The 16,805-nt window shown below is 45.8% G+C and overlaps 1 protein-coding gene across 4 annotated transcripts in view; it reads right to left on the reverse strand.

Moving 5' to 3' along the window:
• Positions 1-1,613: 1,613 nt before the first annotated feature.
• The window catches only part of NIN (ninein), a 298,787-nt gene continuing 283,595 nt past the window's right edge, over positions 1,614-16,805 (reverse strand). For all 4 annotated transcript variants that reach the window (XM_078659731.1, XM_078659730.1, XM_078659727.1 and 1 more), the window contains one exon: positions 1,614-4,832. In XM_078659731.1, coding sequence (XP_078515857.1) covers positions 4,614-4,832 — 219 coding nt within the window. In that variant the 3' untranslated portion in view covers positions 1,614-4,613. The remainder of the gene's footprint in view (positions 4,833-16,805) is intronic.

Below are 16,805 nucleotides of genomic sequence, written 5' to 3' on the forward strand. Positions count from 1 at the left end.
ATGCATGGCTATTTAAAGGTCACATATTTGGAGCATGCTTCATTTACTTCCCATATTTGTGCATGACACACAAGATTTTCTGGAGGCTATGTGGATTATGTGACCTGGTAATGGGGTGTGGATGGTTCTGACACAGTGCGTTGAATTACTGCACTTCGCATTGCATGTCTAGTGCACTGTATCTTGCCTTCTGTTAAGGTTCTTAGAACAGTTGCATTGTTGTTTAAACCCAAATCCACATTTCAATTATGTTTTACCGCCAGCCATTTTACCTTTTCTGTATCTATTATTTTTTATAGCTTGCAGTAATAGGTGGAGGCCTTCAGAATGGGTGTGAGCATGGTGCTGATCGGTTGCAGTCCTCTGAAGTAGGCTTGGTGGGAACAGGGGTCTGATGGGGCCTCTGCGTGGATTCAATTCATGGTGGCAGTGTTTTTCTGGAGCGGCGATGGGCCATGTGGTTAGCATTGGCATTTGGCGAGGGCTGTCAGGTCCAGTTGTGGGCTGAAGTTGTTGTAAATGGTGGCAATTCTGTTGCTATAAGCATTGACAGATATTTTTTCAGAGGTCCAGCGAGTGGGTGATCAAGTTGGAGGCAACTAGTGGTGAAGTGAAATCTTTCACTATGGCGAAGATTTCTGATTCTTTTTTGCTGGAATCTATGCAGTCCGCCACAGTGGAGCGTTTTGGTTGTCTGGATTGTCCTGGCTCATTTTCCATTTGTACTCAGTAGGGTTTCATCAGTCTGAGTTCCGCTTTGCACTAATGGCCAGGGTCTTGATCTTGTATTAAAGTGTTGGAGAGGGGGGTCAGGGAGTTGGCGCACGATGTGATCGAATTGTTGAAATCTGTGATGGCTCTAGGGTGACCATAGCGTTATTCAGGTCAGTGGGTGTTGAGAGTGGTGTTCCAGTCCTTGTCAATGATACCGTTCCAGATTCGGAGGCCTGATCTGGCGCTAGGCTGGCGTTCAGGCACAGACTGGTGCAAACGGGCTTGCCTTTGGCATGTTTTCCGCCATCATCCGCTTTACATCAACACTTTGGCAGCCATTAAACAAGTCCTGGACGTGGAGAGGAGTGATGTCACGTCCTGTAAGAAGGATGATGGGAAACCCAGTGATGTCAGCTCCTATGCATGTGGAGACGACAAATATTTTTACAGTAAGAGAAAGAAAAGTAAACACCAATACCCATGTTAAAAGAATAAACAGCAGTTTGTCAGAAGACCTAGATGGACATTTGGCCTCTGTTTTTGAAGCACAGCATATGTGACAAGATAAATAGAAAATGTAAAGGCATCTTTATTGCTCTTGCACGACCCACCAGTGGGTCACGACTCGCAGTTTGGGAAACGTTGCTCTAGAAAGAGACAGACAGTGGCCCTACATATTGACTGTATATGAGGAGATGCAAAAAAAAAATTGCCACTCAAACACACCACGAACAGTAGATTTAAGGTTGCTCTAGCCTTCAAACTTTAAAAGACCTTTTTCTTGCAAAGATACAGTTTGAATTTCTGCTCTTTGTGTAAAGGACTTCCAAGCCTCTCCCAAGTGGTCCCATCTCGCACTGCATTAACTACCAATTAAATACAAAAATTAAAGCAAAATATCAGTGCAAAGTCATTTTATTTGCTTGCATTCAGCAGGTTCAACGCCTATTTAAGGCAATCATTTTTGGCAGTTATTTTTGCTCCTTCCACTGGATAGTGAAAGATGGCTATATTTAAATATTCACATGAGGACAGTGTAGCAACTGCAATTTAGGTATAAAACTCGAACGTTCACATTATTTAGCTGTACATGATGCAATTCAACATTTACGTTGTTAGACAATTGAACAAAAGCAATATACAGCAGAATGCACACACTGTACAGAAGCTGAATTTTTCCATTCTTTAGATGGTCATGTTCTGCCCTTTGGTCGAAAAGAATCTTATGTTTTTATCATTACATTCATGCAAATGTATTTTTGAAAAAACACATCTCTGTAGTTGGCAGTTATAATAGACCATGTGTAAAGGGCATTTCTCTTTCAAGCCAGTGGCCCTTTTAGATTGCTTTCTGAAAGCTCCAGCCAAACTGCAGCTGACCAGAGGTTACAATGCGAGAGTTGTCCAAGGCCTTTTACAGAAACTGACAATACATGCAGAACTTGGACAAATAAACCCTGAAATATGTTGCAGATTTCTTTTTTCTGTAGACAGAAGACAACATAACTAAGTCTGGAGGCAAACTGGTTGTAATACATTCCTTTACCTCCTCAAATATTAGACTTGGCAGTCTGATTGCTTTGTTTGAAGAAGGACTCAGTCAGTCATCTCTGAGAAAAACCACATTTGCATTTTGTTCTGCTGAGAGCACAGCAGATTTTACTTGGAGGTAAATTTGTCACCGTAAAGTTCAGTGGGAACTTAGCAGCACTGAGATCTTGAAGTATGCAATGCGTCATAGGACTGAAGAATGAATCAACCAACCACAGTATTTTACACAGCACTGTATCCCCTTGGACATCCGAGTGTGATACAGTTTGACCGTGGAATCCATCTTGGAACAGGACTGCTTTTAACAGGAAGGCTATGCGGCTGAATCTGGGATTTGCAATCGCTGAAGCTTGGCATCTGAGTGGCAAAGGTGGTCTCTATTTACATTTGAAGACATCTTGGCACCACCAGTTCTGGTTGTTGGTGAAGTGTACACATTATATGTTGATTTGTAGAGGTAATTTTCACAAAGCAGAGCTCACCAGCAAGAGCGGCAGAGTCAAGTAAAAATAACAATAGAAGCTGAACTTGGGGCACATCACCAACAGTAGGGGAAGGGGAGGTCACGGGAAGGCTCAGACAGTTTTTCTGTACATGGAAGTGATGTTTTTAGCACTTTTTACAAGTTAGTTAAAAAAAAAACATAACTAACTTGAATAATCATCACATTATCTTCCTCGAAATAGCAGTTTTATAAATGTAACCTACATGAGGGCATTGTGAGTCCCGGTGGCAGGTAAACCGTAGTCAACGCACATTATTTTACCAGTTTCACAAAACAAGGAACATACATCATTTTGTGGGGCAGCACACTTCTGGTGCCTCGCCCGGGCCTTCACAAGAATAAAATGCTTCAAGGGTTTGAGAGCACTAGGAAAATACAAAGACAAGTCCTAGGGGAAGGTTGCATGACCAGACCACCGAAAGCAACCTCAAGTGGGACAATATAGGACTGTTCTTTCTGAATTGCCAAACAGAAGGCAGAGGCCTTGTAAACAGTGTGTGAGTCGGTATGTAATAATTGGTCAACATAATATGATATGGCAGTACTTGGTTAGAACAATTTAACCCTCCGCTGAGGGGCCATCTGGAGTAAGTTCAGCCCTGAAACCGTGGGTGCAAAACAGAAACATTAATGTCTCGATTATCAAAGGTTGTGCCTCCACTTCCTTGGTCTTTATTAACAAACACCATTCTGTGCGTGTAAAGAAACGAATGCTACAGTTGGGAAAAAAACGTGGGGGGAAATCATCTTTAAAAAACAAAAGACTTGGTGAAGGCAAGTTGGCCTCAAAAAACACTTGAAGATTCAGACGCTGGCTTTCATCAGAAGGTGAACTTTCATAGTGTAGATATGAAGCCTCTTTTCACCGTCACAGCACGCCAGAGCTCTGTTGTAAATGGTGATTGGTCAGCATATGATGCACGCGCCACCAACAAGCCCAGACATAAGTGCGAGCAAAGAAGGACATCCACTTCTCAGTGACGGGGCACCTCAGAGCTCTAGGAGAGGAGCCTAGTCATGGCTACTACAATTCTGCAACTAGGACAACCGGGCCGACCTGCTCCAGTTATCCCACGAGTTTGTTCAGCAGATTCCTTGGCAGTGCAGTGTTGTGCGGAGTCTGTCAAACTAACAGCTGTGCTGTTTCTCAGTTGCTGACGTATGAACGGGAAAAGGGCAGCTTTCACAAATTCACGTTCACAGCGTTCATTACATCTGGGAGGTCAGCCCCTCACCACAGGCAGCAAACGAGCTTAGTGCAGACATTAAGTAACTACAACAAACTGGGGGCTCACCCCGGAAGTAGGCAGCCGTTTGTGAGGGACACCCGGCGTTCACACCTCGGTAGAACTATTAGTTATGTTCAAAATCTATACTTGCATCTACATTAATGGCAATGTAACATTAACAGTGACGCATACAAATCAAACAATTATCGGCCATAAGTTAACATTTTTCAAGACCATACAAAATACAAAGTATGTTAAGATTATTGAAAGAAAAATAGGGTAGGGATTTATGGGAAGACCAACTGCAGCTATTGGAAAGTAACCTCCTCCGGCAGACTTTGAGTAAGACTACAAACCAACAGCGAACAGGAAATAAATTAAATCAGACAGAGAACAGCTGAGGCTCAGGGGAAGCTGGAGGAGTTAATCCAGACTCTTGGCCTCGCTCTACACAAAGGCGAGGTCATAAATAAAACAGGTTGAGTTGGCAGCTTCAATTTGTGTCAACAAACGACTACAAAAGCAATGGAACGTAAAGCAACAGAACAAAAGATGTGCTTGGAGCGCCATAAAGTGCACGAGGTTGGGGGTTGGGGCAGGCCACGAGCTGTTGGCTAAGATCTTATGTGATGGTGGACAGTCATTCCGTTGAGAGAGGATGGAGCCAGTTCCCGGACTATCTTGTTCAGGCCAGCTATTTTCTCTTCCAGTAGATAGTTCTTCTTCTCGGATGTCTGGCTTCGCTGTTCGGTGACATCCAAAACCTTCAGCAACTGGGAGTTCTCTAGGTACAAATCCTTTATCACCTCGCTGGCTTTAGTGTTCTTGCAGACCTGGACAAACAGAAGAGAAGGACGATGAACACCGAGCAAGAGCTTTGGAAAGAACTACTAAGGCTGAAGAGCCCCAGTGATCCCTTCACACATAGAAACATTTGCTTAGCTTTATCCGTCAACATGCATTAAGGTGCAGCCGTTCATGATGGGAGCGAAGGTATTTTCAAGTGTTAAAGTCAAAATTCAGTTATTTGGAGCTATCACATTAATAGTTAAAGAAAAGGAAGAGAATTCTTTCAGTACACAATCAGAAAGGTTTACACACGTTCAAGCTCAAGAAAGTAAGACTCCAGTGGTTGAAGTGCCACCAATACACTTAAGTGCATCATACGTGATCATAAAAACAAAGTGAAACTACATTCAAGGGTAAGACGTGAAAAGGGGGCAGCAGGAATTTCGTCAAATGTGGTGCAGTGGCTACACTGCCACCTATAAACCAATCGACCTCTACTCCTAATCCTGGGTTCCCTCTTTATCATAACTTGGGAAAACATGTTATATCTATGCATCAATTTCCCCATCTGCCAAATACAGGATTACGTAGTAAACAGAGTAAAGAGAGAAAATAAAAAGTGGACACGAAACTGGACATGGACAGTGAAATGGGGCAGGCACAGGAAATGCACCTGAAAACCCCCGAGAATTAGGAATTATGTAAAAACAATGTGTGGCAGATTGCAATCATTTTCAAAGGCTAAGTATAGTCCTGTTAATACACATGTGCCTCCAGACCACTATCCCCTCGATCACGCCACAGCTATGGGACATAAGAACAGACAAAACAGACCAAGCGCCCTGTGTTTAGTGATAACTCTCCAGGAAATCCAGAGAGACTGGATTAAGCCCTTATTCTGCACAAAACCAGTAATGTGAGGTTACAGATTCCTCAGTTCGAGGCTAACAAGCCTCTCTTGATCTAACAATTGGCGACCCTTCCAGCAGTACTTCTACCATACTTTAGCTCATCTGGCCACCACAAAAACTAAAAAAACGATATGTGAATAAGTGCAGCTGTGCACACAAAAGTTGAGACTGACTGACTGCAGTCCTTGCATGGACTACCCTTACAAAGAGATGTACTCTGAAATGTGCACAGATTGGCACAGTCAAATTGACCATAAAGAATGAATTCGCAAGAAGCCTAAAGAGGAAAAGGGAACAACAAAAGTAACAAGCACTGGCAAAGGAAATATGTTCTGGCTCCCATTTGCAGTTATAAACTAGCTCCATTTGCTTTTCCAGTGCTGGTTTTATTACTGATAACAAACACACAATGGTGGTGGTCACAATGGGGATGATGGTAATGATTGTGTTGGAGTGGCGGATGGTAATAACGACGTTGGCAGTTAATGGAGGTTGTGGTAATGAGCATTATGGTGGTGATGAAATGACAGTGGCAATGCTGGATGCGGCGGTAGTGGTGGTGGTGGTAAGAGGCTGATGCTAGTGGGCGGCAGTATTAAGAATGCTAGTGTGGGTAGTAGTGGTGCTGTATAATAGTAGTATGTATAGTATACACACATGACAAATAATTGATCGTATGATGATTGAGTGGACTTTTCAAATATAAAATAGTCCCTTATGCATTACAATGCAAGCAGATGAAAAGGAGGAGCAAAAGTCTAATAATTGAAATGATAACAAAAAGCTAGCTAGCCATCTGGAGCTGTTATTACGCGTGCCGAAACAGAGTAATGCAGAATTAAGCGTGGGAGAGTAGTAGGGAAGGGGACAAAAATAAAAAACCACAAGAGTAGGAGGAGGGAAGAACTAGTTTGGCGTATGTTTATGGAGGATGGGGCATGAAAGAGGGCAAAGTTCACGGGTCTCTGTCCTGATATAGACTTACTCAAAAGCAAAAAGAGGTAAAGAAATGTGAGTGAAAAGAGGGGCATGGAAAATTGTTAAAGACAGTGAGAGGAAAGAGGTGGACAATCCTGGAGCCCCCCCACCTCTCAACATGCTTAAAAGTAAAAAAAAATTACAAAAAATTAAAATATTCCAAGTTGAGGAATCTGCAGTTAGGAATCTGCGGTTAGCAGTCGCTATCAAAAACCCTCTTATGATGAGTTTAACATTTTGAAAAGAGTTGTGGCACTTCCTCTCACTGCATTTCTTATTGTGTGGGCCACTGAAAAAACAATCTGCATTCCACATTACTACTTTGTGAGCCAAATATTTGTGCCATGGAAAGGTTGAAGGTGCGTTTCTAAAATCCACTGGTCAAAGTACTGAAAGACACTGTCAACACCCCTGATCTGTTGGCACCAGCGCGTCATTATAACACACAGCCATTGTCTAATAGGCTGCTAGCTTACATATTTATACATGAAATACAATTTTGCTTTGCCGTAAACTTTTAATAGAACTTCACTGGTGAGACAGTGTATGTAGGAGCATGGGACAAAATTAAAAACAACCCCCCCAAACTAATTAAACAAAATGGTCCATTCTTAAAGCTGTATTGGTTACTTCCAGACGTGTTTCATGAAAGTGTTAAAACTCAGTCTGATTCTTGCCCTGTATTCATGTCCCCATGTCTAGTGACATTGGTTGGAAACCCAAGTATGGCTTACAAGGGAGCAACTCCCCATCAGCTGAGGAAATTTTGCTGGTAGTCCTCTTTCTCCTTCCCCTGGGGGTCGAACAGACAAAGACAGAGTACTACGAGAGCGGGAACATGCCGTTTTAAAAGACTGGATCCTGGACCGAGGCATGCATGGTTATCAACAAATATTGTAGGTTCCTATAAGGGACATTATCGACTCCTTGGATCAGGAACGGAAAATAAGGTCAATAGGCATTGAGGACCTTCCCAGGAAGGTAATAAATGTTGAGGAGAAGCTTTGTCCATCCACCTTGCTTCTAGTGAAGAAAGTGTCTGGTGACTAATGCTCTTGAATTTACAGCATGTAAGTGAATGGCACAAGTCTATTCTATTTTAAAAATAGAAAGTTCACGTAAATAATTCCTTTGTGGTGCAAAATAATCACAGTACGTTAAAAGAACTACCTGGCAGACTGAAAAGGGCTTGACACATTTTCTGTAAGGTTTTCGTGGTCGGGGTTGGTCTTCGAGGTATGGGACCTCAACCACCCACTTGTGTGGATGACTTGCTAGCCCTTGCCGGCTCTCATCAATCATTGAACAGAATAGAACACAAAGCATTTTCTGATAGGCTTTCTGGTTATACCTACCTCTTCAGTGTGAACTGCTCTCCACTGGACCCGGCTTTAGCTGGAAGGCATTAGAATGCTATACCTCTTTTCCCTCCCCAAACAACAAGGTAGTGGAAACTTTAATTTGCAAACTGACAGAGGAAACACTCTCAATATCAGATATATTGACTGAGAAATGGGATGAACTGGTAATTCCCGACTACTTAAGCTATCTTCATTATGCTCAAACTAATCACAGCCCACGAATGCCATCCACTCCCCTTGACGCCGTCTTTAACCCCAGACAATTTGGCCCTGTATGGCAGAAGATAGAGTATTAATGGTAAAATTGAGGGATGAATATATCCTATGAAAAAAATGAATATGCTACTTACCAGTATGCATCTGTTCTTGGCATGTAGGGCTGCTAACATTCATATCTTAGCATTAGATCGCCGCCTAGTGTTGGGTCCGGATGATCGCACATTGTTGTCCTGGAAGAGTCTTCGAAGTATCCTGAGATAGGTGGCTCCTCCCCTGGACTACAGTGCGCATGGGCATCGGCTCCATCCTCAGATTGTTTTTCGCCATTGTGGCAGAAGATGGAGTGAAAAGTGTAAAGGATGTCCATGCTAATGATTGAATACAATAGTATATCTGCAGCTGCGACAGGCACCGGGGAGGAGGGTGGGCGATATGAATGTTAGCAGCCCTACATGCCAAGAACAGATGCATACTGGTAAGTAGCATATTCAGTTCGAGGCATGTGGGCTGCTAAATTCATATCTTAGCATAGAATACATAGCAGTCCCTCCATCAGCGGCGGTTGCCCGTGCCAGCTGCAGAAACTTGAAAAAGTGTCTTGAGAACAGCCTGTCCTACAGCAGCTTGCTGCTTGGAATGTACATCAACACAGTAGTGTTTTGTAAAGGTATGTGGTGTAATCCACGTGGCTGCTCTGCAAATATCCTCTAAAGGAATGTTTCCTAGGAAAGCCATGGATGCTCCCAATTTGCGTGTGGAGTGCGCCCTTGGGGGTATCGTTAAAGTGCGCTTGGCCTTTTGATAACATATTTGGATGCACTTAACAATCCACCTGGCTATTCCTGCTTTGGAAATAGGGTTGCCTTTGTGTTGTGGTGAGAAGGCAACGAAAAGTTGTTTTGTTTTCCTAAAGTGTTGTGTTCTGTCAATGTAGTACATCAACGCCCTCCGTACGTCTAACGTATGGAGCATTCTTTCCGCCACCGTTTGTGGGTTTTGGAAGAATGCCGGTAAGTCAATAGTTTGGTTGAGATGAAACTGTGACACCACCTTCGGAAGGAATTTGGGGTTAGTACGTAGTACTACCCTATTTGGATGAATCTGAATGAATGGCTCTTGGATTGTGAGCGCTTGCAGCTCACTAACACGCCTCAGTGACGTAATAGCAATTAGGAAAGCCACTTTCCACGTTAGGAACTGGAGTTCACACGAGTGCAGTGGTTCAAATGGTGGTCCCATCAGTCTGGTGAGGACCACATTGAGGTTCCACACCGGAGCTGGCGGTGTTCTTGGGGGAATGACTCGTTTCAGACCTTCAAGGAAAGCTTTGATGGCCGGCACACTGAAGACAGAGAGGTGCTGCCTATTCTGAAGATATGCTGCGATGGCGGATAGATGTATCCGAATGGAAGTGTACGCTAGATTGCACTTGTACAGATGTAGCAGGTAACAAATGATGTTAGGGATAGATGCATCTAGCGGGGCGATGTCATTAGCCGTACAGTAAATGACAAAACGCTTCCATTTTGCAGCATAGCATGCTCTGGTAGTTGGCTTCCTTGCCTCCTTGATGATGTTCATGCATTCTGGAGGTAAGTTAAGGTATCCTAACTCTAGGACTTCAGGAGCCAGATCGCCAGGTTGAGCTGTTGCGGATCTGGATGCTGAATTTCTCCATGGTTCTGCGTCAAAAGTCTGGGCGTGAGGCGCAGTCTTTGATGCGGCACCACTGAGAGTTCGAGGAACGTGGTGTACCATGCTTGGCGCGCCCACGTTGGAGCAACTAGGATGAGAGTCATCGCGTGCTGCCTTAGCTTTCTTGCCACCAGCGGTATCAGAGGGGCTGGCGGAAAAGCGTACGCAAATTTGCCTGACCAGTTCATCCATATCGCATTCCCCTGCGACTGTGGGTGAGGGAACCTGGCGGCAAAGTGTTGGCATTTTGCGTTTTCTTTTGTTGCAAACAGGTCTATCTCCGGATGACCCCACTGCTGGAAGTACGGGTGGAGTACAGATGGGTGTAACTCCCACTCGTGAATTTGATGGCTGTGTCTGCTGAGCAGATCCGCCATTAGATTGTCCTTGCCCGGGAGGTGTTCTGCCATGAGGAAGATGTTCCTCTGAATGGCCCACTTCCACATGCCCTGAGCCAGATGAGACAGCTGCGGCGAGTGGGTGCCCCCCTGCTTTTGAATGTAGTACATCGCGGTCATGTTGTCCGTTCGGACCAACACTACCTTGTTGCACAGATGTACAATGAAGGACTTGAGTGCCATGAAGATTGCCATCAGTTCCAGATAGTTGATGTGCATCTTCTGTTGCTGCGTCGTCCATAGTCCCTGCACAGTGTAATTGAGCAGATGAGCTCCCCATCCCTGGAGAGATGCGTCCGTTGTCAGGGTAATCTGTGGCACTGGCTCCTGGAACAGTCGGCCCTTGCAAAGGTTGTGTGGAGTCCACCAATGCAGAGAGTCGTATGCCCGACTGGTAACCAACACTAGGTCTGTTAATTGTCCCTGAGCCTGTGTCCACTGATTTGCTAAGCACTCCTGGAGCGGGCGCATATGTAGCCGTGCTATGTAGGGACTATGAAGATGCAGGAGGCCATCATGCCTATCAACTGCATGAACACTCTCGCTGGAAGTGAGTGTTGTGATCTGAACTTCTGGATCAGAGACTGCATGCTGTCTATCCTGACTTGGTTTGGTTGAGCCACGGCTGTCAGGGTATTGATCGTCGCGCCTAGAAACTGCCGGACATGCGCCGGTTGAAGGTGCGACTTTGGGTAGTTCAACGAGAAACCTAGATCGTGAAGGAGGTGAATGGTAGTCGACATGTCCGCGGCACACTGTTGTTCTGACTTGGCTTGAACGAGCCAGTCGTCCAGGTAGGGGTAGACATGGATGCCCTGCCTCCTGAGGTGCGCCGCTACTGTCGCCAGACACTTTGTAAACACCCTTGGGGCTGTGGTGACTCCGAAGGGTAGGACTTTGAATTGATAATGTTTGCCTTGGATAGTGAACCTGAGGTATTTTCTGTGGGACGGGTGTAGTGGTATGTGGAAATAAGCATCCTTGAGGTCTAAGGTTGCTAAGAAGTCCCCCTGGTTTAATAAGGGAAGAATCTGTTGCAGTGTGAGCATATGGAAATGTTCTGACAGTATATACAGGTTTAGGGGACGTAGATCCAGAATGGGTCTGAGAGATCCGTCCTTCTTTGGGATAAGGAAGTACAGGGAATACACTCCTGTGCCTTCCTCCTCCACTGGCACGAGCTCGATTGCGCCTTTTTGCAGCATCACCACTACCTCCTGCTGCAATAAGTGCAAGTGCTCTGCGGACATAGGCCTTTGCCTTGGCGGGATGTTGGGTGGAGTGGATTTCAACTCTAGGCAATAACCATACTGGACTAGTTGACGCACCCACCTGTCTGTGGTGATGTTTCTCCAGACGGGCAGGAACTGCTGCAGTCTCCCCCCGACAGGTGTTAAGTGGTCGGGGGGCAGTGACAGAGAGTCACTGTTTGCTTGGGGTAGAGGAGCGGGAGCTGTTGTTTCCTCTGCCGCGACCTCTGTTGCTGTTATTTCTGTAACCTCCCTTGTTCTGTTTTGTGAACGAGGATTGTGCTCCACCTTTTGAGAATTGAGATTGTTGACCCATTTGTCCTCTGGTGACTCCACGTGCACCTGAGCGACGAAAATTGTTGCCACGAAACTGTTGTGACTGTAGGGCCCCCATGGACTTAGCAGTCTCTGTGTCCTTTTTTATCTTTTCGAGGGTGGTGTCAACATCTGGACCAAACAGTCGATCAGGATTGACTGGCTGATTAAGGATGGTTGTCTGAATATCAGGTTTAAACCCAGATATGCGGAGCCAAGCCTGTCGTCTTAGCATGACGCTAGTGTTGATCGCCCTAGCTGCTGTGTCTGCGGCGTCAAGTGCACACTTGATGGCTGCATTGGAGATCAATTTTCCTTCCTCTATAAGCAGTTTTGTGCCCTCTTGAAACTTTGGAGGCAGGTGTTGTACAATCTGTTCTAGGGTGTCATAATGCGCCCTATCGTAACGTGCTAAGAGTGCTTGTGTATTAGAAATACGCCAAAAGTTGGCAGCCTGTGCAGCTACTCTTTTGCCCCCTGCCTCTAGCACTTTGGACTCCTTATCCGGGGGAGGAGCTTCACCCGTTGTCTGGGAGTTGGCCCGTTTGCGGGCATTGGCGACCACCAGGGAGTCCAGCGGCAACTGTCCCCGAATGTATGCAGGGTCTGCAGGTGCTGGTCTGTACTTTTTTTCAATACGTGGATTGACCACTCTCGCCCTAGTGGGTTCCTTAAAGATGTCCGCAGCATGTTTGAGGACTCCCTTGAGCATAGGCAGTGTCTTTACAGTCCTCTCAGAGACTGAAAACGTGTCAAAGAGAAAGTCTTCTTCAACCGGGTCAGCATGCATGTCCACATCATGATTAGCAGCTGCCCTCTCAATTAGTGCATGAAAACCTGCAGAATCCTCTGTTGGGGATGCACGTGCACTGAATGGTTGTGGATCTTGCCCCACACTCTGGGTGCCTTGGTCACCAATGTCATCATATGCATCTGGATGTGCATCTGGTTCATTGATGGGGAAGGTGTATTGGTCCTGTTCATCATATCCCTCACCCTCAGATTGGTCTGGTGAGGGAGTAGGGCTTCTTCTAGGAGGAGGCTGGATAGGCTCTATCAGGTTAGAAGCGTCCAGAGGCACCCTTTTCTTCTTTAGTGGGATGACATAGGAGTCCAGAAGCTCCGAAGTGATCTTCCTCTTGTATAGGGTTAATTTGCCTGTGTTGGCGTCGATGAAGTGCTCCGAATCGTCCTCTGATTCGAGTTCTCGACCTGAAGGTGCACCTGCCGTAGAAGAATCCGACTTCTTTGGCGTCGATTTCGTGGAAAAAGCCTTCGGAGCCTCTTTCGGCGGCAGAAGGAAGAGAAGCTTACTCTTAGGCTTTGCCGGAGCGTCCGTCGGCGTCTGAGGCGACGGAAACGGAGCCGACATAGCAGCGGCCTTGTCCCTGATTCTCTGTAGCGAAGCGGCGATGGGGGACGCTTCACTCACAGTGTCTTTTGGCGCTGACGAGGGTGTCTTGACCTTCCCCTCGGATCCGACGTCATGGTGGCCTTTCTTAGGTTTGGACGCCGAAGCAGTTGTCGCCGACCCAGAGTCCTTGGATCGATGCGCAGATGTGCCAGCTGTCGATCCGTGCGCCTTCGTCGGTTCCGCGTCCACTACGCAACCGACCGACGGAGTCCCAGGCGTAACCGGAGCCGTGCCGCTGGCCTTGGCGTGCTTAGACGGTGTCGGCGCGGTCGATCCGTGCCGACCACCTTTTGAAGAGGATCCCTCCTCTTGCGCCGATTTTGACCCTTTGGAATCGACCGGCTTCTTCGACTTCTGCGGCCCGGAGGTCGACGGAGCCGATGCAGCAGTGGGTGCAGTAGTTTTCTGTGTGCCGGCCGCCATTTTAGGGACGCTCGAGTCCATAAGTTTCGGTTTCGTTTTCGGGTCGGCCATTTTAGGTGTAGTCGACACTGTAGGTTTCGGTTTCGATGTGGCCTGCTCAGCAAGTATGTCCGTGGCCGGGCCTGATGGCGGGGCCGTGGCTTGCGGCACGGGGTCTTGGGTAAGGCCGACTGGCGATCCCGTGACCCGATCGTGATCTTCGAAACCTTCGGGGCATAGCTCGTCCCCTGAGCTATCTTCCGCGGCCCCATAAATTTCTTCGACGTCCCCTACCTCGTCGACGTATTCAAGGCCTTGACCCGCGACTCCGTCGTCGTCCGCCGGATCCGCCTCGACCTCCGTTTCGGGTGGGGATATCTGGAGATGATGACCCTGTTCATCTTCTTCTTGGTCGCCGAAGATGTTTTCTGGATCTGGGGCCGCTTGTCTGGCCTCCAGGCGCACCGCGCGCCGGAGCTTAAGAGTTTTCTTTGACCGGAACTGAGCGCAGGCCTTGCACTTGCCGTCGTCATGGTCCGGTGAAAGGCATTTGTTACAGACCGGGTGCAGGTCTATGTGTGGGTACTTAGACCCACAGAGCGGACAGTACTTAAAGGGACTCCGCTCCATGCTTGAAAGTAGCGGTCGTGTCGCGATGAGAAGGCCTCGACGTCCGAAGAGTGAAAAAGTCCGCTGAATCCGACTCCAAGAGTTGGAAGAACTCGAGACCGTTCGCAAACAATACCGACGCTATAAAATATAAGACCTTTTGGTCTTAAAAAGTAAGTTTTACTCGGTTCCGACAGAGAGAAGTCGAGACCGCATCCGAACCCAATGGCGGAAAAAAACAATCTGAGGATGGAGCCGATGCCCATGCGCACTGTAGTCCAGGGGAGGAGCCACCTATCTCAGGATACTTCGAAGACTCTTCCAGGACAACAATGTGCGATCATCCGGACCCAACACTAGGCGGCGATCTAATGCTAAGATATGAATTTAGCAGCCCACATGCCTCGAACATAAAGTAGAAAGCCACTGAAAATAAAATAAATGATTTACTTGTGAGGGGCAATGGAAATGCCGGTCTTCAGGAGTGAAGTCACCAATATACTGCAAGGACTGTAATGAGAAAGAGGTAGGATTCAACTTAATAAAGATTATTTACTGTGCGGTCAGCAGAAATGTTACTAAAACATGCTGTTCCTCTTTGCTCCACTCTCCTTAGAATGCCATTATTCAACCTGAACAGAGGGTAAGAGATGTTTGCTAGCACTAGAGAAGCATTGTAGTTTTGGATCCTCCAAGATAGCTCTAGCGGCAGAAGAAGCCTCGAGCTGAAGGTGTCTGAAGTTTGCTCTTTTACAAGTACTGGTGACCACCAATGAGTCCAGTGGGACCGGTCTTCTGATAAAAAATAGGGTCTGAGGGAGAGAGTTTATACTTTTCGTCGACTCTTGGTGTTACGATATGAACCCTGAGAGGGTCCTTGAAGAGGTCGTCTGTGCGACGCATCATCACTTTCAACGTAGATAGGTATTGTGTACCCCTGTATTTTGTTGACAATCTTTCACAAAGAAAAGCCTCCTCTAGAGGCGTTTGTGCAATTCAACCTCATGGAACACAGCAGCCTTGCCTAGTAATTCCTGGTATGTAGTAGAATCATCAGGAAGTGGGGGCCTGCGGAGTATAAATTGGGGTCAGTGTCACCTGGAGGGTTGCATGCTGTGTTAGTCTTGGTCTCTTCGAGCAGGTCTATGGCAGTGGGTGACCTGTTGGTTGACTGGAGGGCAGAACATGGTTTAGCCCATGTGCCCATCAGTATGTCAGTTAAGACTTAATGGAAGGGCAAAAGAGGTTTGGATCAGTACCTGGTAAGACTTCAGGACCTCTGTCTATACATTTTTAGCAGTTGCATGGCATCACCTACCAGTGCAAGGAGCACCACTTTCTTATTTTCTGGAATCAGTCTCGCGAAATTCATAGGGTGAGAGTATTGTGGTTAGCAGTTACCAGTATCCATCAGAAAAACCATTCCCGAAGGTTAGTAATTATGTCTATCAGAATCGTGGTTTCCTTGCTCTGTTTAGAGTCAGGAAAACCACCATGCTTCCAATGGCAGAGCCTATCCTGGATTTAGTCACAAAATGCTTTAATTGATGGCTTGACTTACGGTGGGCCACCAGTCCAAAGAACCCAAGAAAATTTGCACCCTAAATAGAGCTGATGTTCCAATTTAATTTTTTCCTCTTGGAGACTGTCATGTCCTTTAGGCTAGTCAAGTCATGCATGCCCCTTTTTAATGACAATAGCGGTTCTGAACAGGTGACCTTTTAACTAGTAGCTTGCTCTTGTCTCTTCGACACCAGGCTCTTAGTATTCTATCATATTCCCTGTACCTGATGTACATAAACATGTCCTCAGGTACTGTGTAAGGGTCGCCACTTTTTATATCCTTGGCCAACAGGCTCGCTGTGCATGATCGCATTGTTTTAGAAAAACATTTATGATTTTTTTCAAAACATTTATGATTGTTTTCAAAACTTATCTACTCTAGAAGAAACCTTGGAGTGACCCCTCTAGTATATAAGACCCTTATTTCTCCTGCCAATTAGAGGATAATTCCTTCCACACTGACACAGGTCCTGCATGCGGAATCTTTAAAACACAGGGTTTGACATCCCTTACGGGGTGTCATACTTGGGGCAAACACAGGGTCCTTCATTTTCTGGCATCAGGTGAGGGGGTAGGTTCTTCCCTAGGGGAGATATATATATATATATATATATATACACACACACACATACACATATACGCATATTTACATATACACATATATATATATACATACATACACACATATATATACACACATATATATACACACACATATATATGCACACATATATATATACACACATATACACATATATACACACATACACATACACATATATACACACACACATATATATATATATATATATACACACAGATATATATACACACATATATACACAGATATATATACACAGATATATATACACAGATATATATACATATATGTACACATACAC

This window comes from Lissotriton helveticus, chromosome 9, assembly GCF_964261635.1.
Source record: "Lissotriton helveticus chromosome 9, aLisHel1.1, whole genome shotgun sequence".
NCBI lineage: Eukaryota > Metazoa > Chordata > Amphibia > Caudata > Salamandridae > Lissotriton > Lissotriton helveticus.